The sequence below is a fragment of the Sphaerodactylus townsendi genome, linkage group LG03 (assembly GCF_021028975.2).
Source record: "Sphaerodactylus townsendi isolate TG3544 linkage group LG03, MPM_Stown_v2.3, whole genome shotgun sequence".
In the NCBI taxonomy this organism is placed as follows: Eukaryota; Metazoa; Chordata; class Lepidosauria; order Squamata; family Sphaerodactylidae; genus Sphaerodactylus; species Sphaerodactylus townsendi.
The window spans coordinates 7,674,855-7,697,419 of NC_059427.1; the positions used below are offsets into that span (position 1 = coordinate 7,674,855).

At 44.8% G+C, this 22,565-nt stretch overlaps 2 protein-coding genes across 3 annotated transcripts in view; one reads left to right on the forward strand and one right to left on the reverse strand.

The window, feature by feature from the left end:
• Positions 1-709: 709 nt before the first annotated feature.
• LOC125428747 (zinc finger and SCAN domain-containing protein 16-like) lies at positions 710-6,993 on the reverse strand. Of its 2 annotated transcripts, none has more exons than XM_048489357.1 (4): positions 6,932-6,993; positions 5,613-6,448; positions 4,313-4,439; positions 710-2,802 (listed from the first exon to the last, which is right to left on the reverse strand). In XM_048489357.1, the coding sequence occupies exons 2-4, from the start codon at positions 6,336-6,338 to the stop codon at positions 2,156-2,158; spliced, it is 1,500 nt and encodes a 499-aa protein (XP_048345314.1). In that variant the 5' UTR covers positions 6,339-6,448; positions 6,932-6,993; the 3' UTR covers positions 710-2,155. The 2 variants fall into 2 exon arrangements, with proteins under 2 accessions (XP_048345314.1, XP_048345315.1); XM_048489358.1 differs by lacking the exon at positions 6,932-6,993 and adding an exon at positions 6,767-6,796.
• Positions 6,994-11,568: 4,575 nt separating this feature from the next.
• The window catches only part of LOC125428538 (zinc finger protein 665-like), a 70,031-nt gene continuing 59,034 nt past the window's right edge, over positions 11,569-22,565 (forward strand). Inside the window, exon 1 of the mRNA XM_048488801.1 lies at positions 11,569-11,681. Coding sequence (XP_048344758.1) covers positions 11,601-11,681 — 81 coding nt within the window. The 5' untranslated portion in view covers positions 11,569-11,600. The remainder of the gene's footprint in view (positions 11,682-22,565) is intronic.

Below are 22,565 nucleotides of genomic sequence, written 5' to 3' on the forward strand. Positions count from 1 at the left end.
TGATGGGAATTGTAGTCCATGAACATCTGGAGAGCCACAGGTTGCAGACCCCTGCCCTAAGAGCAGTTTGGAGGCAGGTATCTCATGTGAATGTACATCATCATTTCTGGTGGAAACTAGAAGTGATGTCATGATTTCCCGGGGGGGGGGGGGGGCTCTAGGATTCACAAAAACATGATTAAACCAAAAGCACCCCCCTGACTTCATGACATTGCATCTTTTTTCACTGGAAATGACATTGTATGCAAGGGCAATACTAGCATGACTACACACACACACACACACACACGTTTCACTGTTTTTCTGATACCTACTTTGAGGTGCCAGAGGCATCAGGGAAGATTGCTGCTGTAGCAAGAAACTTGGCATACCTAGCTCTTACTGGAAGTGAACTGAGTAAACAGTGCTTGGTGGTTGGACTAAAAGTTGGATCATAAGTGACTGAAGAAATCGCTAGGCCTCAGCAATTTTCAATTTGAGCCTGAAGCAGGTGAAGCAACTGACATCTTGCCAGGCCCCAATGCCTCCCCTCTCTTCCTTCCTACACTGAGAATACAAGTAAGATTATAGAGAATCAGCAAGTGTGACACCAAAACTGGCAGGAGAACTTGCCAAGTTGTGGGTGGGGAACCTTGTAAGTCTCACCATCCTAACAAAGTCTGGCTACTCTAGTTCCCTCCAGAGTAATGAAAGAATGCCAAGTCAGGAGTGTAATAAAACAACAGTTTATTTTCATATGGCAGCTAGGCACAGTGGGAACTAGAATATGCAACCAGCAAAGCTGAACATGGGGAAAAAATGGCAAACAATCCCCCCATGAGCATTTGCCAGCGAGGGGATCTATGTGGCTACTCGGCCCTTCCTGTACCCCCACATGGAGGAGAACCAGAACCTCCCCTCCCCACTCTCCCAGCCACCAGTCACCAGAGCTACTCCTGCTCAGAAGAGACAGAAAGAGAGGGGGGAGGAGAGAAAAAGAAACAAAAAAGGAGGGAAAGAGAGAGAAAGAGGGACAGACAGAAAAAAGGGAGAGAGAAATAAGGAGAGAAAGTGTGAAAAAGGAAGAGAAACAGAGACAGAAAAAGAGAAAGAGAGAAAAAGAGGGAGATAGAGACAAAACCATAGTGGGTCGGGGGGGGGGGGAATAAGGCTGTTCCCACCATCTCCTCACCAAATCTTTCCATCTGTCATCCCCGAAATGCACTTCTTCCTGTGCCTCCCAGCATATCCTCTCCCACCTGCAGCCCAGCGAGTTGGCATTCTGTATGGAAAGGCACAACCATCCGCCCCGGGTCCACTCACCCCACAAAGAGCTGCCATCGCTCACACCAGGAGCAGGAAAGGGGCCTGCTCGAGCTTGCATTCTTCGGGGAGCAACAGCAGGGGCTGCCCAGCCTGGCCCCTGCTTACCCTTCTGGCCTGCAGTGAGAAGGGGTGACCAAGAGCACTCCAATGTGACCTAGGGGCATGGCACCTGGGTTGCTCAACCCCTCCTGCATCCCCAAGATATGCCCCTGCACTGACCTGCTGGCTGTGACTTAGAGGCAGCAGGCAGCGCAGAGCTGCATTAAGCTCTGTGCCACATTCAAACTCCATACGGGTTTGGAAGCAGCAGGTAGACAGAGCTGAATGCTGGACTCACCCCTGCTGCCTCAGAACTCCACGTGTGTCAGAGGTAGCAGACCCATGTGGAGTTTGGCAGCAGCACAGAGCTGAATGCTGGTTCTAGCCAAGTCAAGCCCAGCATTCAGATCTGCACCACCTGCCATCTCCAAGTCCATGTGGAGTTCACAGGTAGATGGAATTTTGGAGGGTTTAATGAACCCCAAAAATGTCAGATTCCTGGGAAAAGCTGGTATTGGGACTAAGCTTTTCCAAAAATTTCTGAGACTATCAAAACCAAACCCAAATAATACCAAGGAAAAATGGTGCATACCCCTAATGGTAAGTAAGTTTTTGCTCAGGTGGGCACGTGGGGTTACCTAGGTGCAGCTATGTCAATTGTGTTTTAAAAGTTGACAGATGAAGGGAAAAGCAGATGAAAAAATGAAAAATGATGTTAGAGTCCTCTTTACCTTCACCTTTTGCTCTCCCTGCAAAATGCACGTTTGGACTACAATACAAAACTGCATATTTTGTGACATCTCTCAAGTCTTCAGTTCACAGGTGAACTTTGTCCCTGTTCTACATTTGGATCAGATCTCTCACTTGTGTGCATAAGACGGTGCCTGTTCACACTTGCTCTCTCTGTGAAGCTTTTCCCACAGTCTGAGCATTCGTACGGTTTCTCCCCTGTGTGGGTTTTCTGATGCCGAATAAGGTTTGAATTGCTGCCGAAACTTCTCCCACAGATCAGGCATTTGTGCGGCTTCTCTCCAGTGTGCGTCCTCTGATGTCGGACAAACTTTGACCAGTAAAGAAAGCATTTCCCACACACTGAACATTTGTAAGGGTTCCCTCCTGCATTCCTCCTCCTGCGTTCCATGTAGCCTGTACCCCAGCTGAAGCCTTTCCCACAAACACTGTAAACCTTTTGCCCCTTCCCACTGAGGAGGAGTTGCTGGACGGGAGTTTTTCTGATATCCTTGGAACCAGACTCACAACTTAGAAATTCCTCCTCTCTTGCTCCTTGATGAACATCTTGATGCCACTCTGGTCCTTGCTGATTTTCAGCAGCTTCCTGCTCAGAAGGCTGAGAAATTATATCTTCTGCTTTCCACACTGACATTCCAAATGTTCCCTCTTGCTCTGAATCTTCTACTGTATTGCTCTCCGTTTCTTCTATGCTTGTCCATCTTTCGCCTGTGGGAGAAACAAGAAAAATCCTAAACATTGTTTCTTGCTGGCACTAGCAGAAGAGGAACGGTAGTAGTAGTAGTTTGAATTTATACTCTCCCCCCTTTCTCTCCTGTAGGAGACTGAAAGGGGCGTACATTCTCCTTTCTCTCCTCCACAAGAAACACCCTGTGAGGTGGGTGGGGCTGAGAGAGCTCGGAAAAGCTGTGACTAGCCCAAGGTCACCCAGCTGGTGTGTGTTAGAGTGCACAGGCTAATCTAGTTCCCCAGATAAGCTTCCACAGCTCAAGTGGCTGAGCAGGGAATCAAACCTGGTTCTCCAGATTAGAGTGCACCTGCTCTTAACCACTACGCCACTGCTGCTCCCTAGAGGACTGTCTACCCCCTTATGAACCCGTCCAAGCAATAGGGTCATCTCTTCAGAGGCCCTGATTTGGGTGCCCTCGCATTCTGAGATTAGTCAGGTAGTAACCCAGGAGAGGCCTTCTCAGTCATGGCACCAATGTTCTGGAACTCTCACCCTAGAGAGATTAATCTGCCCCCTTCTGTTCCCATTTTCTGTTGACAAGTGAAGAAATATTTGTTTTGTTTGGCCTTCTCTCAATGATCCTGCTTCCTACCCAATATTTCAATTGATGTTTTTATGTCTTTGTACGTGTTTTAAATCTGTTTTTAATCTGTCTTAATTTGTGTGTGATGGGGGGAGGGAAGTGATTTTAATGGTTTTAAATGCTTTTATCATGCATGTTTTATATTGTTGGCTGCCTTTTCTGTCCTCATGAGTGGGAAATTAAGACAAGGGTAAAAGGGGCCATGTGAAATGTCTTCGTACATAATGTTATTCCATTATATACCATTTGTATACCAATTTTAGGCTATTAATAAATAGGACACTTGTAGGAAATAGCAGGTCATCATGTTATATCCTTAGTTGACCTCCTTAATGTGGATTGGCAGTGCTACAAGGTACAGTGGATATGTTGCAAACAAATAAAATAATAATTTGCCAATGCAAAGGCAATAATTTGCCAATGCAAAGGCAAACAAATAAAATAATAATTTGCCAATGCAAAGGCACTGCCCATTTATGAAGTTGCCTTGGTCCCTGGACAGCTGGTTCCAACAGACGTGGACTAGGTAGAGGCCATGGCTCAGTGGCAAAGCATCCGCTTGGAATGCAGAAGGTTCCAGGTTCAACCCCAGCATCTCCAACTAAAAGGATCAGATAGTAGCTGATGTGAAAGACCTCCGCCTGAGACCCTGGACAAATAATACTGATATTGATTAACTGAGTGTCACATAAGGCAGCTCCAAACATTTATGCGTCTAAAGAACTGAGAAAAATGGTTTTGTATTTCCTTTTCCCAAACCAGGAAACTGGAACCCAGCACCTGCCTCCCAAATATTCAGGAAATAATGAGGACTGATCAGGCACAAGGATTTCTGAGCAGCTAGAAGTGAAGAACTGAAAAATTGCAAATAAACAGCAGAAAGGGACAATGAATTCCCCACTTACCCAACAGGGCACCTCCCTCATCCTCTTCCTGCTTGGTTTTGGGGCACAGCTGCCCCTGTTCTGGATCAGAGAGAGCCTGGCCTGCCCCAGGGACACTCAGAACTGTCTGCTTACATGGGGTCATGACCTGCAAAGGGCAGCAAGGACCATTTCAGGATGGGAAAAGGAGTCTAAAGGCAAAGGCTGGAGTCTGTCCTCTGGCTCAAAAGGAAGTGCCAGTGGCAGCAAGCACAATCAGAATTTAGGTTGACAGAGGATTGCAGGACTGCACCTTTTTCTGTGCACTGTTTTGCATGTGAATGATAAACTGACATTCAAACAACACAGTGATAGACAATTAAAATCCTCCACAACATTAAAATATCATGTCCCACCTCCAGCTCCCATTGCCCATTGTGGATTTGGAGGGGGGGGGGATAAAAGTTCACTGGTGTTGTGAGCATGATGATGTTACTTCTGGGGAAACTTGGAAGTAAAAGCGGTACTCTAGGAATTGCAAGGGGGACTATGATTTAACCAGCAATTCCTAGAACTACTGCCATCACTTCCATATTTTCACCATAAATGAGCTTGTTATGAGGTAGAGCAGTGATGGCGAACCTTTTCGAGACGGAGTGCCCAAATTGCAATCCAAAACCCACTTATTTATCGCAAAGTGCCAACACGGCAATTTAACCTGAATACTGAGGTTTTAGTGTAGAAAAAACGGTTGGCTCCGAGGCATGCGTTACTGAGGAGTAAGCTTGGTGGTAGTTGGTGGCTTTCCTTTGAAGCAACCGTGCAGCTCTTCCAACGGGTGAATCATGACCCTAGGAGGGTTTACTCAGAAGCAAGCCCCATTGCTAGCAACCCAGCTTACTCCCCAGGTAAAGGATCATGCTTTGTTCTTCGTGATGAAAATTCAGTGGGGTTTAATAGCTTTTAACAGGGTTACCTACACTGCTTCCCAAAACTAGGTCTCGTTTAATGCTACACCCAGTCCAGCGGTCCAGGCCAGCCTAGATGTGTGTGTGTGGGGGGGGGAAGACTCTGTTTGCGCATGCCCACAGAAAGGGCTCTGAGTGCCACCTCTGGCACCCGTGCCATAGGTTCGCCACCACTGAGGTAGAGCGTCTGTAGCCAAGATTACATTCAAGGCCTGGAAATCCAAGTTGCAGCTACTTTGCTGAATCTTCCTGCAGAGGCAGGCAATGGACCAGCACATCATGGCCTAGAGCTTCCTGTTTTTACACTGAGACAGGCAGAGATCTCCATTGCCAACACTGGGCCAATCACACACAGCACTGTGAACGGATCTCACCTCTTTCTCCCAACTCTGAGCCTCTTGCTGCCTCAGCAGGAACTCCTCAGCCAGAGTCACCACCTGGGAGCAAGTCTCCGGCCCATGTTCTCTGGCCCATCTTTGGATCTCCGGTGGGAGGATTGTCAGCAGCTGCTCTAAGATCAGTAGTTCCAAGATTTGTTCCTTGGAGTGTTGATCAAATTTCAGCCATTGGCAGCAAAGTTCTTGCAGCTGACTGTATGCCCCTCTTGGCCCCTCAGCCTCCTGATAGCAGAAGTTCCGAAAGTGTTGTCGAATCTTCTCCCTCTTCATAGTGTCCCCTCTCAAGATGGCCACCTTTACTTTATGGTAATCTTCTTGATCTCTGGACTCCAGCCTGTTAAAGGCCTGTTCAGCTTCACCACTCAGGGCTGGCAGGAGTCGGGCCACCCATTCGTCCTTGGGCCACTGGCAGGCTTTGGCCACTTGCTCAAAGGAAGCCAAAAAGGCCTTGGTGTCATCCCAAGGGGCAGGATCCTCTGATAATTGTGAAGCCCCCCAAACTGACTGAGGGGCCTCCACTTTCTTCAGGAATTCCTGAAGTTGTGTTTCCCAGTGCTGGAGCAGTCCTTCACAGGGCTCTTGTTTCACCGCTTGCGCTGGTAACCTTTGCAAGATACTCCCGGCTTGTTGACCAAGTGGGGCTTGTCTTACTCCTTGCAAATCCTCCACCAGTATGGAGCCTGCTGAGCACTGGTCGTCCATTATGATCTCCCGTGATCCCACAGTAATTACCTCTGATGGAGAATACCTCTGATGGAGAACCAAACGTTAATATGCTTTTGGCACTCAGAACTGGCACAATAGGCTTTTCTCTGAGGAAACAAGAAGGAAGAGGCACAGAGTATATGGATATAAGCATTCAGCAGTGGCAGGAAAAAAATTATAGTTACTTCCATGAGCACTGTGTCATCACTTCTGGGAAAAACCTGAAAACTCCAGTTTTCTACAGAGTTTCCACCAACTGCTAGCTTTCTCACAATGCTTCTGGGCTTTTCCAGAAGTGTTACCATGGTGCACAGAATGCTGTAAGCCCACTATGCCATCATCCCCCCCAAGATTCCTCTGGTTGTCAGACAATCTTAGTGGGAGGGCCATGTTCTCAAGAGATGCATTCATTTTGTAACATTTACCTTGAGTGCATTCTAGCATGAGCCCTGTGGCACAGAGTGGTAAACTGCAGTCCTGTAGTCAAAGCTGTCCTCGCAGCCTGATCCTGATGGAAGCTGGTTTCAGTTAGCTGGCTCAAGGTTAGCTTACCCTTCCATACTTCAGAGGTTAGTAAAATGAGTACCCACCTTGCTGGAGGTAAAGTGAGGATGACTGGGGAAGGTGATGGCAAACCGTCCCATAAACATAGTCTGCCTAATAAACGTTGTGATGTGACTTCACCCCATGGGTCTGTAATGAAAGGAGATAGAAGATCTTAAGGAAGACTGTTCTCTGCCTGAGACCCAGAAAAGTTTCTACCAGTCAGACTTGACATCACTGACTATGGAGCTGACGCAGTCACCTGCCTCCCACAATCTCTTCCTGGGTGTACACACATGCTCCTGTTTGTAAGAAAGCGTCAACATGCATCCACTTTAAAAATAAAAAGGGGGCCAGTACCTGGATAAACAAAGAGTTTAAATCACATTTCAACTGCACATGCATCAAATCTAGAATTTTACTCAAGGTGCACATAAAGAAAAGAACATTACTCAATATTACATTAATATTTCTCAACAGTATTACTCAATGTGCACTTAAAGAAAAATCAAGAGTACTTTGTACACATGCATGCTCTGTAACGCGTATGGAAAACTAGTATAAGCCAGGTTTACATGGCCCCTGATACGTCACATTCCAATCCCTTAGACCACATTTGGATAAATAAGCCGCCTGTCTAACTCAGGATAAATTTTTAAAATACATCTGGGCTGTAGTGACTGAACTCCCACACACACTTCAAAGTCCTCTTTATTACCTTTAAAAGACAGAAAATACTCTACTCACACCCTCTTCTACCTATAATGGCCCTGATCAAAGAATCCAAGTGAGATTCAATGACTGCCTCTTTGCGATAAGCTTCCCCGCCCAGTCTGGAAGGAGGATATTCCGCTGAGATCAGAGACACACTTTGTTTCTAATCACAGGAAAGGGGGACACCATCTGTCCCTATCCGCTGCCTTCAGGATGTCTTTCCTCCACTTTCTTCCCGTCTGTTTCAACGTTACCTTAAGCTCTCTCTTGTTCAGGCTGCAAAGAGATTCAAAATCGAATTCCTCCTATCACAGGAAAACAGCTGGCCACTGTTCTATACTTCACTCACCATGTCCTCTCTAGGAAATACAGCTTTGATTGTTTAACCCTTAAATTCCACTTTTTAAAAAGTTTATTCCTCCGCAACATTTTGGAGAGATTCAAAACCAAATAAAATCTTCATGTACTTTTAAGAACAAGCATTGCTTAAATGTAGGTTTAGTACCCTCACCCCAATGTTTTGCAGTGATCTGTTTTAAAACTAATAGATCACTATATTGCCAACCTCCAGGAGGGCTATGGAGATCCCAGAATTATAACTGTTCACCAGACTACAAAGATGAGATCCCCTGGAGAAAACAGCTGCTCGGGAGGGCAGAATCTATGGTAATAAACTCTGCTGAAGTTCTAGGGTTGGACATCTCCAAGTTGTGGATAGAGATCTCCCAGAATATACAATTGGTATCTATAGTCTTTGGAAAAAATAGCTGCTTTGGAAGAAGAGTTGGTTTTTATAACCCACTTTTCTTACAATCACAATCCCCTTCTTCTTCTCACAGCAGACACTTTATTTGGTAGGTGGGACTGAAGGAGTTCAGAGAGAAGTGTGACTAGCCAAGGCCACTCAGCAGGCTTCATGTGGAGGAGAGAGAAGCAAACCTGGTTCTCCAGATTAGAGTTCACCACTCTTAACCGCTACACTATGCTGGCTGTGGCATTATCCTCCAATAAGGTCTATCCCCTCTCCAAACCTCATCCTCCTTAGGCTCCACCCCCAAATCGCATATAATTTCCCAACCCAATATTGCTTTAAAAAAGGACAAGAAAATGAATAGGCATCTTCTAAATAATAATTTAGTAAACACAGTAATCTAATAAAAATTGTAACAGTATGTAAAGGAATGAATAAGACCTTCAGTCAAAAACTATTGGATGTCACAGGTAAGAGTGGAATCTGTGCTTCTGCCTTTAGTATCAGCTGTTACAGGTAGATGGAGCATCTCTAAAACCTTTCATATACATTTTTTAAAACACTGACTTTTTCCACTGCCTTTTTGGAAATGCTGTGCCTTGGAGAGCTGCTTTTATAAGCACTGAGCCCCACCCCAGACCTCAGTGCTTATAAAAGCAGCTCTCCAAGGCAGGGACTGTAGTCTATTCTGGCCTGCCTGGAGGGGAGGGCAGAAGGGACTGCTGGCTGCCGGCTGGGAGCCTACCCGGCAGGGGGAGCAGAGGGGTGGGAGGGAGGAGTCAGGCACCCTAGACCCTGCCCATGTCAATGGTGACATGGGCGGGGTCGAGGGCGCTTGGAGAGGACGAGCCTCGTTGTCTTCGAGTACCCTTGACCCCGCCTATGTGTCATCGACATGGGCAGGGTCGAGGGCGCCTGGCTCCGCCCCCCCACTGCTGGCTTCCTGGTCACACGGGGTGCCGATTTTGCGGCCCTCATGGGACCAGAAGAGTGGCGCCCGGGGACAAGGGGTGCCCCTTGTCTCTAGGCAAATACGCCACTGCTTAGGTGGGAAAGGGACGGTGCCCTGAAGACATTTATTAGTCTCTGATGAGGTGTCTGTTGGGGGTCATACAGGGATTGAGGGCAGAACTGTGCAGCTAGTTCTGAGCCAGCAGAAGGCAGTCAAACAGGCTGCTAAAAACTGCTATAAATTAAAAAAACCCTGCAATTGTACAAGGAACCTAAATATAATATGCTAGAGCTAACATTATGGGATATTTACCAAAGAAAAGAAAAGAACAGAAGTCCTCCTCACATACAAGATCATATTATTAGAAGAGAGGATTAACTGTAAAAGACAGTAATGCTAGGAAAAGTTGAAGGCAACAGAAAAGAAAGATCCCACACGAGATGGATTGACACTGTAAAGCACAGGTGTCAAACTCACTGCCTTCCAGATGTTATGGACTACAGTTCCCATCATCCCCTGCCAGCATCATGCAGTCAGGGGATGATGGGAACTGTAGTCCATAACATCTGGAGGGCCGCGAATTTGACACCTATGCTGTAAAGGAAGCCACCCTTTGTTGGCAAGACCTGAGCAAGGTGATAGGACATTTTGGAGGCTATGGATTCATAGGATCACCATGTGTTGGAACAAACTTGGTGGCACTTAGTACACAACACAGAAGGGAGACCAGTGGGGAAGGGTTGAGAATGCCCCATACACCAGGAGGTTGGCAACCCTAATAACATAATCCCTTCAGAGTACAAAGAGACCCTTCCTGGCTTTGCTTCTCCTGTTTCCCAGCAGGAATAGGAATGACACTGACTCTTCCTCTCTTCAGCTGGGAAAGAAATGACCCTCCACATGCAAAACTCACTGCACCAAGGTTCAGGTGAACATACAATAGCTATTTCAGCCCAACTAAGGTAAAAATTGCATACAAATATCCAGGGGAAGCAACAGCATCAATAAATTAAAGGCAGTTGTATCATTTTGTCATAAATTTAATTTGGCTGCAGTATGAGGATTCTTGATTTTGAGTAATATGAGGACCAACAGATACTTCCTAACGTCCATAAACTGGCATCAATGATTTATTACTACAGCAATGCATGTTTTAAAAACATTGTGAAAGGATAGGAGGGAGGGAGGTGGCAAAAGAATTAAGACTGAGGGTGGAGGAAGAGGGGGAGAATGAACCATGAGGAATGATGGGCATGGAGACTTGCAATCCATGGTGGCTGGGGGAGGTGGATTCTGAGAGAGAAATGACAAGAAAAAGAAATTGTACCCAAAAACACAAGCTGATATAATATCACGTTTAATGGAAAGATTGCCATAGAAGCACTCATAGAAACACCAGGTAAAAAACGATTAAGAGTATGAAGTGGAGGAGTGATGGAACCACATTAATGCAAAATACACACACACACAAAATCCCATAGGGTGGCTAAATGGTTACATAAGGAGCGAAAACATTCAGCCCCTTTAATAGAGTTGCCAAACCCCATGAGGGGCCTGGAGATCTCCCACTATTTACAACCGAATTACAGGAGACAGAGATCAGCCCCCATGGAGAAAATGACTGCTTTGGAAGTCATTGGAAGGTGGGTGAAATCCCTTCTCAAACGCTGCTCTTCACAACTCCATCAGCCTCCTGGTGGGACTTGTAGGGTCTGCAACCAATTGGCCATGCTGGCAGGGGCTGATGGGAATTGTAGTCCATGAACATCTGGAGAGCTGCAGGTTGCAGACCCTGAATCACCTCTACACTTTAGAGACCAGTTTCCTGGGAGAAAATGGATGTTTCGAAGGATGGACTCTATGACATTGTAGCCTACTGAGATCGTTGTCCTTCCCAGGTTCTAACCCTGCATCTCAAGGAGTTTCCAGCCTGGATCTGGCAAACCCTACCGTTTAATATGTCGACGCCTGGAAAAGTGTAGTTCTCAGCAGGACAATAAAGAAAGTCCTGCAAAATAAAAACCTTAAAGATTTGGGCAGAAAAGATTTCTTCTCCAACGCCTTTTGCCTCTTTTTAGAACCTCTCCAGCCGGTCTCTCGTGCAATGGGGCCATCAGAGGAAGATGTCTTTCGCAGCCCCAAAAGGGCGAAGAAATCTCCTCTTTCCAAATACTTCGGTTCTCCCCAATGGGGCTGGTTGTTGCAAGGAACTACATTTCCCAGAAGGCCTTGCGAGCACCATTGAGGCCAACCCTGCCTTTCCCAGGCTTTGAAAGGAGAGGCTTTTCCTTTTGGCATCATGGGGCTCAGGAGGTCCTCTCTTCTTTTTGGTTCCCCCGGGCTGGAGGAAGAATCTGGCTTTTGCATGTCTGCAGGAGAGGTGAGTGGAGGGTTTCATGAAGCAGATCTTGGGCGAGAAGTGGGGAGGGGAGAGAAAATAGGGGTGAAATGGAGGGAAAGGGGAGGAGGCGGCAGGAGGAATGGGGGTGGGGTGGTCTTTTGAATGTGTTCCCTGCAACCAACCTGAATCTATTTTATTCACAAGAGAACCCAGGAGGGTTCTTGGCCTTTTATTGACCCCCGTGGCTGAATGTTGGGGCATTTGGCCACATTTTGTTAACTGTATTTTCATTACACACCGTTGCTTTCTCTGGTGTATGAACCCCATGAGCATCATCCTCAAGGAGATCTCTGTATTGGCAACTGGCATGAAGGTTTGTACAGGAGAGGATGTAATTCACTCTCCTTGTCTATGCGGGTTCCATCTTCCTGGTGGAACCATCCACTTTCTGTTGCAAAATATTAGAGGGACTTTCCGTTGTTTATCTGGGCCAAGATGTTTCCATCACCTGTGTTGTTGAAAGCACAACTCCCACAGTTATTATGATGCTGATGCCAATTGTGTAGTTTTCATTCTGATGCCAACTCTGATGCCAATTATGTAGTTTTCATTCTGGTCTTCTAAATAAGAATACTCCCCTTCCAATTTAGTAAACCTGCTGCATGTTAACAAAAGATAAGTTATCCAGAATTAGGCCAGTTTACATTTGCAGAGCCAGATGCAAGCTTAAGAGAATCACAGAATGCCTCTGCAGAAAAATATAATTAAAGCAGAAACCTGTGGAATTATAATTGCTGGGTAGTTCTGTTGTTGAACCTGGTATAAAGTAAAATGTGTGTGTGTGTGTGTGTGTGTTTTCATTTAATCAGACTTGATTGAGCAAGAGAAGTCCAGTTCTTTACAATTTTCTGAATTCGTAATTTTTGGAGACTTTCAGTATATTCTTGTGAAAGGCTGGGGAAAAAAATTTCATTGGTTGTGGTGGGTTTTCCAGGCTGTGTGGCCGTGGTCTGGTAGATCTTGTTCCAAGCGTTTTGCCTGCATCTGTGGCTGGCATCTTCAGAGGTGTATAACAGAGAAAAAGCTGTTTCACACTGTGTCTAGTAAGAAGGGAAAGTTTAGTGGGATATATTTTTTCATTGCTTTCAGTTTGATGTGGTACATTGTCTTAATTAGTTCAGTGGCCAATGGGATTCTTTTTACATTTTTTAATGCTTGGGTAGGAATCCATGATTAACAGGGCCATATTTTCTTCTTTCAGAGATCTCCAGTGTCCTTTCGGGATGTAGCTGTGTTCTTCACAGAAGAGGAATGGGCTCTGCTGGATCCAGGCCTGAGAAAACTTTTCTGGGAAATAATAGAAGAAAATTATGAGACCATGGCCTTACTGGGTAATGGTTGTTTCCCTTTTATTTTGAACAACAGATAAGAAGGGAGCAGATAGCATCTTCCTTTGACACTCTTGATCAGTGGTTCTCAACCTGGGGGTCGGGACCCCTTTGGGGGTCGAACAACCCTTTCACAGGGGTCACCTAAGACTCTCTGCATCAGTGTTCTCCATCTGTAAAATGGATAAATGTTAGGGTTGGGGGTCACCACAACATGAGGAGCTGTATTAAAGGGTCGTGGCATTAGGAAGATTGAGAACCACTGCTCTTGACCTTCAGGATACATTTTCATTTGCCAAAGAAAGACTGGAACTTCCACACTTGAGAATCTTACAGCACCTGGCAAAAAAAGCATTCTACATTTCATTCTATTGAAATAGAGGGTTCTATTTTGGCACAGAGTGGTTCTCCCACAGTCCTTTGTTTGAGTAACCAAGGCTGTTGGGAGGAAAGGAGGAATTGCCTTGTTGATCTGACTAGGGCAAAGGATGGGCTGTCAGCATCTCAAAAGTCTGGAGTTCAGCTCATGCCATTTAAAATATGGGAAAATGGAAATAATCAGTGAGCACTTCTGTTTCGTGAGAAAGATGGTGAGGAAGAAAAGTGGTATGCAGGGGAAGGCTAAACCAGGCAAGAGATGTGGCAGCCAGGTTCGAGGTGATGAATGGGGATTTGGCAGTGAAGTACTTATCTTCGTAATGTTCTTCTCTTCTTTGGTCAGCTCAGAGCAGTTCCAGGTGGACCCAAGCCAGGTATGGATAAGGCCCACAATTTCATAGCACTAACTGAGACCAAGATGGATTGGTGCAGGGAATATCTTCTCCCTGATCTGCAGTTCAGGGACTATCTCTCTGGAAGGCTGGAAGAATGAGGAGGTGAACTTTGTTTTTCTAAGAGGTCAGGTTTACAGTGCTGGAGCTGGAGGTCAGGTTTACAGTGCACTGTCTTGTTTCCTGAGAAGGAATGCATGCCACAAAAAGGCAGGCAGGCATGCCCCTTTTTTAATATAGACTAGATCCCACCTGGTCACTCACCTCAGCAACCCCAAAGCTCACTATTTGTAGTAATTCTTTCATAGGGGAAATACCCCCGTGTCCTCTTTGGGTTAACACCTGAAGTTTTGATTTTGTATTTTTGTCATATACTGTTAATTATTGCCAATATAATTTCCTCCTGCACAAGATGATTCCAATCTCAAGCATGCTCAAAAAGACATCTTCATTGACAAGGTTACCCTGGTCCAGATGATTTCCAGGAGCCCCTACCCCATTCCTGTTTTCATCTATTATATATGGAAGCCCACTCCTTCTCGCTTCCCAAACCCATACCTCGCTACTGTTGCCATATTATATTAGTAGATGAGTGGCCCCTTGCAGTATTTAATGGTAGTTCCCATACTGAACAGCTCTGTCTACAGATGCCATCCTCCAGGTAAAGCCTGAAGGTCACTGATATCTAAATTACAACTGATCTCCAGACCACCCTGGTCACTATCCCTGGACAAAATGGCTTCCATGGAGAGAGGGTTTTTCACTCTTATACCCTGTTGAAACCCTTCTCTTGTCCGAACTCCATCCTCCCTAGCTGTACCCCCAAATCTCCAGGGATTTTCCAACCTGATGTTTTCAAGCCTATCTTTGCCATCTGATGAAAGGATTGTAGCAATATTGCATAAAGAAAACAGCCTCAGAAATCAGCTTTGTGTGGCACACTGTAAGCAAAATGAGATGTATAATGACTGTCCTATCCCCTTTTTGTTCTTTGCTGGGACTCAAAGTGGCTTGAATTATTCTTCTCAATCCTGTGAGGTAGGTTAGGCTAAGAACATGTGCCAGGCCCACGGCCAGTCATCAGCTTTCACTGACAAAGAGGGCACTTGGCCCTGGAACTCCTAGAACCTAGTCAAACAGTCTACTCACGAAACCTTTCTCACTCCGATAGCTGAGTGACATTTTTAATCTTCTCACCCATCTACCCACCCCTGTTTTTTTCATAGAGTGCAGATTCTCCACCCTCATGTCTGTGCTACTGGCACTTTGCTTTTCTACTGGCATGTCCCTGGCTGCTCATGGGAAAACCTTTGCTTCCCTGGCTAATAGTGGGTGGATGTCAGACAGTTAATGTGTGCCTGGATGGTCTGATTCAATTCCTTTTTGGACCTCAAGTCACATTGTCATCCTGAAGAGACTGGCTAGTTTTGAGACATCAGGCTTTCTTTTTTGAGGAGAGATGTCTTTCACCATCAACCATGACTTCCAGTGCCAAAAACACTTGGCTGGTTATGAGGTCTGGGGATTATGTGGTCCAGGATTTTTTAAAATTACTTCCATGTTTGGCATGGCCTTTGGGTAGGCAATTCATTATCACTCTCTGTTCCACACTCTTTCCTTTTTGATGTGGTAGTATGACCCTCCCCTTCAGTGACAAAATGTTCTTAGGGCACCAAAGTGTACAGGCTTTGGAGCACTGCTGTAAGATAAGTTTTGTAATGAGCTTGAAGAGGTCAGAAATCACTAAAGGAGAAGGTTTCAGTAAACAACAGAGATTTATTTATTGAGGTGCATGCGAAGCTGTTGAGAAAACTGTTGAGAAAACTCAGCAATGAAGGAATAAGAGGGGAAGTCCTCCTATGAGCAGCAGTGGAGCAGGAGGTTAAGAGCTCGTGTATCTAATCTGGAGGAACCGGGTTTGATTCCCAGCTCTGCCGCTTGAGCTGTGGAGGCTTATCTGGGGAATTCAGATTAGCCTGCGCACTCCCACACACGCCAGCTGGGTGACCTTGGGCTAGTCACAGCTTCTCGGAGCTCGCTCAGCCCCACCTACCTCACAGGGTGTTTGTTGTGAGGGGGGAAGGGCAAGGAGATTGCCAGCCCCTTTGAGTCTCCTACAGGAGAGAAAGGGGGGATATAAATCCAAACTCTTCTTATGGATTAAAAACTGGTTGAGAAACAGGAAACAAAGAGTGGGTGTAAATGGGAAGTTCTCACAATGGAGAGATGTAGGGAGTGGTGTCCCCCAAGGATCCGTTTTGGGACCAGTGCTCTTTAACCTATTCATAAATGACCTGGAAGTAGGGGTGGGTAGCGTGGTGGCCAAGTTTGCAGATGATACCAAATTATGTAGGGTGGTGAGAACCACAAAGGATTGCGAAGAGCTCCAAGCGGACCTCGATAAATTAGGTGAGTGGGCTCAGAAATGGCAAATGCAGTTCAATGTAGCAAAATGTAAAGTGATGCACATAGGGGCAAAAAATCCAAACTTCACATTAACATTTTGCTTACAGGGGTCAGTGCTATCAGTCACAGACCAGGGAAAAGGGATTTAGGCGCCTTAGTTGGATAGTTCCATGGGAATGTCAACTCAATGCATGGGCAGCTGTGAAAAGGCAAACCCTATGCTGGGGATCATTAGAAAAGGAATTGATGATAAAACTGCAAAGATTGTCATAGCCTCTTATATAAAAGCAGTGAGATGCTTAATTGCGACTCCTTTGGAGTACTTGGGTGTCCAGTTCTGGTCACCAAGTGATCTCAAAAAAAGGATATTGAAAGGAGATAGAAAAAGAGGTGCAGAGAAGGGCAACAAGTGATGATTGAGGGACTGGAGCACCTTCCCTATGAGGAGAGGCTGCAAGCGCTTGGGGAATCTCTTTTTTTTTTAGTTCTGGAGAGGAGGCGGCTGAGGGGGGGATATATGGATTGAAGTCTACAAAATTATGCATGGGGTAGAAAATGTTGACAGAGAGACATTTTTCTCTCTTTCTCACAATACTAGAACCAGGGGGCATTCATTGAAAATGCTGGGGGGAAGAATTAGGACTAATAAAAGGAAACACTTCTTCACGCAACGTGTGATTGGTGTTTGGAATATGCTGCCACAGGAGGTGGTGACGGCACACCTCAACCTGGATAGCTTTAAAAGGGGGGCTTGGACAGATTTTATGGAGGAGAAGTCGATTTATGGCTACCAATCTTGATCCTCTTTGATCTGAGATTGCAAATGCCTTAACAGACCAGGTGATCGGGAGCAACAGCCGCAGAAGGCCATTGCGTTCACATCCTACATGTGAGCTCCCAAAGGCACCTGGTGGGCCACTGCGAGTAGCAGAGAGCTGGACTAGATGGACTTTGGTCTGATCCAGCTGGCTTGTTCTTATGTTCTTATGTTCTTATGAAGCTTCATTCAGCAACAAATGAACAATAAAACTTCTCTCTCACATTTCCAAATACTTCAGTTTTTAAAAATGTTTTGCTATTGTTGCAGGGAACTACATGTCCCAGAAGGTCTTGCGAACATCAGACGACTCAATCCTGCCTTTCCTAGGTTTTCATGGAATGGTTTTTCCGCAAGGCACAGACGGAAGTTTATGTAATATGGAGTTCCACGAGGCCTCTTCTCTTTCTCATTTCTCCCAACTGGAGGAAGACTTTGAGTCTTGCAACTCTGCAGGAAAGGTGAGTTGAGGGGAGAGGAAGTCTGTATGAATGGGAGTGAATGCAAAAGAGGGACCATCCAGAGAGTGGCTTCCCAGGTATGGGAAATTCTCAGGGGGATAAAGCAAGGATGTGCTTTAACAACCCTGCTTTTTCATTTTTATGGAAATGATATTGCATTTGTTTCAAACATTCATACCGTTACCAATTCAGAGAGATCTTCAATCTTAAAAATTATAGGGGCCACCATGAGGTTTTATTTTACGTAAGGAGGATTTTTAATAGACCCAGTCCTCAAACTATTCACAAGTATGCAGTTTTCATTGCTTTCGATTTTATTAATTGCATTTTTAAAATTTGTTCAGTGGCCAGTGGGATTCTTCTTACATTTTTGAAAGCTTGGGGACAGGAATCAGTGATCAACTGGGCCACATTTTCCTCTTTCAGAAATCCATAGTGTTCTTTGAGGAGGTAGCTGTGTTCTTCACGGGGGAGGAATGGGCTCTGCTGAATCCAGGCCAAAGAAAACTCTTCTGGGAAGTGATGAAGGAAAATTATGAGACGGTGACCTCTCTGGGTATGGATGTTTTCCATTTTACTATGACATCTTGCAAGTTAGATGTGTCTGTCTGTTGATAGATCTCAATACCACATTAGCCTTTTTTGCTGCTGCATCATACTCGCTGGTCATATTTAGCTTCCAGTCCACCTATACCCCAAGATGTTGTTCACATACTGATACCCAGAAGTGTGTTGCCAATTCAGTATGTGTCTTCTTATTTTTGTTACCTAATTATAGAACTTTGCATTTATTCCTTTGGAACTGAATCTTGTTCATATCTGCCCTCTTTTCTAGTGTGTGTTCAGGTCTTCTTGAATTCTATTTCTATCTACTCAAATAATCGCTACTCCTGCAGTGTGGTGGGAGCCAGTGTGGAATCATGGTTAAGAGCTGTATGCATATAAATCCTTCCCTCAATTGTCACATACATAAAAAGTGTTCTATATTGATCAGGAATACCCTCCCCCATCAACCCCAACAAAAATTCCTCAGGTTTTTTAAATTGTTGTTTTCTTAATCTTAAGCATTTCTTTCAAAATTATATCCCAAAACAATTTTGCTTGTTTACATGTCCACCACATATGAAAAAAGAACCATCCTGTTGTTGACATTTCCAGCTTTTGTTTGATATTCCTTTACACATTTTAGACAATTTTTTCGGTGTTAAGTGCCATCTATACACCTGCCACCTGCCTCTACCTCTGGCTGACAGAAATCAAGGTTTGAAGGCTGGTAGTCTAGCAATGACCTGTGAAGGAATTTGTTTCTCATAGTATTATGTGGTATAACAACCCTCAATGTACTTTGCTCTCAGATTTTCTGCAAGCCTGGGTCATATTTCAGGTTTCTGAAAAGATCTATTTGTCCATCCATGTCTCCAATCACTAGATTAGGTTCCATATTTTATTCATTTTATTTAAACAACAATTATTCTAATAAATGTGAAGATGTTTAAAAGACATCTCTTTCCCTATTCATTTCATTGAATGTTGTCTCAAAACCAGCTTTCCACAAGAGAAGCAAGAAGTCCCCTCCCCCTTTGATCACGCTTTCCTCCTTTTCCTGATGTGTGGTTAAATGTTGAAGAGATTTTTCCAGGCCCGTGGATCTCATTGTAGAAAATACTATTGACCACTGACTGTACCTGCTAATGAACGTTTGTACGGTTTCATTATTATTTGATTTTTGCTTCTCTTTTGCAGTTGCAGATATGAGGGAGATGGTGTGTGAAAAGAAATTGGGAAGGAGATTTGTCAAAAAAGATAACCATCTGCAAACAGAAAAAAAATCTGCGGATCAAGTGGCAGCAAAGCAAAAGTGCAGCGGGAAAAGGGCAGCAATACAGAAGCAGAGGACAGAAGTCTCAGCCCAAAATGAAATACGAAAGAGAAGACATGAGGTTCACTTAAATGCGAAAGGGTTCAGCTGCAAATTCAATAGCAGAACATATCAGAAAGGTGCAACAGGCTGGAAAAGGTATAAATACTTAGAATATGGAAAGAGCTTCCACAAGAGAAGTGCACTAAAAACACATGAAAGGCTATACTCAGGGGAGAAGCCATATAAATGTGTGGAGTGTGGAAAGTGCTTCTCTTGGAAGGGCAATCTAACTGTTCATCAGAATATTCACACAGGAGAGAAGCCATATAAATGCTTGGAGTGTGGAAAATGCTTCTCTTACTATAGCTTACTAACTGTACATCAAAATGTCCACACAGGGGAAAAGCCATATAAATGCTTGGAATGTGGAAAGTGCTTCTCTCACAATAGTAGCCTAACTGTACATAAAAGGATTCACACAGGGGAGAAGCCCTATAAATGCTTGGAGTGTGGAAAGAGGTTCTACAGGAATAGCCACTTAAGTGTACATCAGAAAGTCCACACAGAGGAGAAGCCATATAAATGTTTGGAGTGTGGAAAGTGCTTCTCTTGGAATTATTCCCTAAGAAGACATTTAAACATTCACACAGGGGAAAAGCCATATACATGTTTGGAGTGTGGAAGGTGCTTTTCTCTGAATGGCACCCTAAGCAGACATCAAAAGGTTCACACAGGGGAGAAGCCATATAAGTGCTTCGAATGTGGAAAGTGCTTCTCTCACAACAGTAGCCTAATTGTACATAAAAGGGTTCACACAGGGGAGAAACCATATAAGTGTTTGGAATGTGGAAAGTGCTTCTCTCACAATAGTAGCCTAACTGACCATGAAAAGGTTCACACAAGGGAGAAGCTATATAAATGCTTGCAGTGTGGTAAATGCTTTTCTCAAAATCGTGACTTAACTGTACATAACAGGATTCATACAGAAGAGAAGCCATATAAATGCTTGGAGTGTGGAAAGTGCTTCTCTCAGAATGGCAACCTAAAGGGACATCAAAAGGTTCACACAGGGGAAAAGTCGCATAAATGCTTGGTGTGCGGAAAGTGCTTCTCTCAAAATCGTTGCCTGAAAAGACATCAAAAGATTCACACAGGAGAGAAGCCATACAAATGCTTGGAGTGTGGAAAGTGCTTCTCTCAGAATGGCCACCTGACTAAACATCAAAAGACTCACACAGGGGAAAAGCCATATAAATGCTTGGAGTGTGGGAAGTGCTTCTCTCAGAATAGCCACCTTGCTGCACATCAAAAAGTTCATACAGGGGAGAAGCCATTTAAATGTTTGGAGTGTGGAAAGTGCTTCACTCAGAATGGCAGTCTAACTGCACATCAAAAGGTTCATACAGGGGAGAAGCCATATAAATGTTTGGAGTGTGGAAAATGCTTCTGTCGAAATGACACCCTGTATTCACATCGAAAACTTCACACAGGGGAGAAGCCTTATAAATGCTTGGAGTGTGGAAAGTGCTTCTCTCAGAGTGGCCATCGAGCTGCACATCAAAGGATTCACACAGGGGAGAAGCCGTATAAATGCTTGGAGTGTGGGAAATACTTCTCTCGGAATGGCCACCTAACTGCACATCAAAAGGTTCACACAGGGGAGAACCATATGAATGCTTGTAGTGTTCAAAGTGCATTTCTTGGAATGCCAATGTTGTCAGACTGACCCATGGTGGGTTAGGTGAGTCTAATTTTCCAGTTTTACCCTTCCCCCAACCCTTGGGGTACCTAGCAGTCCAATACCAAGATGGGGAGCCCATTCTCTGTTTTGGCTAGTGTATCCACAAGGACAGAAAACTTGCATGGTCTTGACCTCATCCACATCTGCCTTGCAAATCACTTTCACAGCGTTCCTGAAGGGGTTAAGGTAAAACAATACTACCATGGAAGCCCAATTCCATCTCCAGCCTTAGATTATCTGTCTTGCTAAATTCAAAAAACATGCTAATATGATCGGTCCACATGTTCCTGCCAGTGCAGCACTAATCTTAATTTCTTCCTCTTACTAGTTTCTCTCTAAGACCACCTCATTTACACTGACATTGTTTTACAGCTGTAATTGAATCAGCTACGGACCACTCTTGAGCACTTAGCCCACTTGAGTGCTCAACCCACTTAAATTGATGTCTACCCCTTGTCCTCTTCTCGGAAAGGCAATGCTTCATTTCATCTTGGGAGATTAAGGGTCTCTTAGCATGGATAGAGGGCCTGATCTTCCCTAAGGAGCAGTGGCGTAGTGGTTAAGAGGAGGTGTAATGTGGAGGAACCAGGTTTGATTCCCTGCTCTGCCGCTTGAACTGTGGAGGTTTATCTGGGGAATTCAGATTAGCCTGTGCACTCCAACACACGTCTGCTGGGTGACCTTGGGCTAGTCACAGTTCTGAGCTCTCTCAGCCCCACCTACCTCACAGGGTGTTTGTTGTGAGGGAGAAGGGAAAGGAGTTTGTAAACCCCTTTGAGTCTCCTTATAGGAGAGAATCCAAACTCCTCCTCCTTCTAAAAAATAGCCCCTCTCCTAGGATTAGCACCCAGTAATTTCGTTCAGTTGTGCTGTGTGCCATCTGCTTTCTACCTGGCTTCCTTGGAGTCCAGTGCAGGTCACTGGACTCTGCTTCATGAACCCAAAGCCTCTTTAGGATCTGATAAAATATAACCCTTCCTGCACAAATTCCTTTGCTTTCCCAAACCTATCCACTCAACTCTATATACATCCTGGGACTGTGTATGTGCGCTCTGCCACTTTGGTTATTGTGTGCTTGTATTTCCTTTTAATAAAAATTGTTACTTTATCTCATTCTCCTGCAGATTTCTTGCAAGGGCAACTTTCTGTAAACTTTGGCAACCAAGATTCCATGCTTGCCCACCTCTCACTAAGTAAGGTCTTCCCTTCACTAATTCCCCTCTCTAAAAGGGGGCAGACCCAGACATTTTGGGTAGCACACTGTGCTACACCCAAGTGCCTTCTGCCCACCAGTGCCCTGAAGAGATTTCCCCTCCAAAAGTTCTAACTGTCAGTTAAGGCTCTGATTCAGCAGACTCCTTTGTCCATTATTATATTGATGCAGTAGCGTGAACAATGACTTTAACTTTATTTTACTTCACTTGGCTCTTTCCCAACTAACACTTATAAAAAGTAAAATAGTCTTCAGCAGCTCATCTG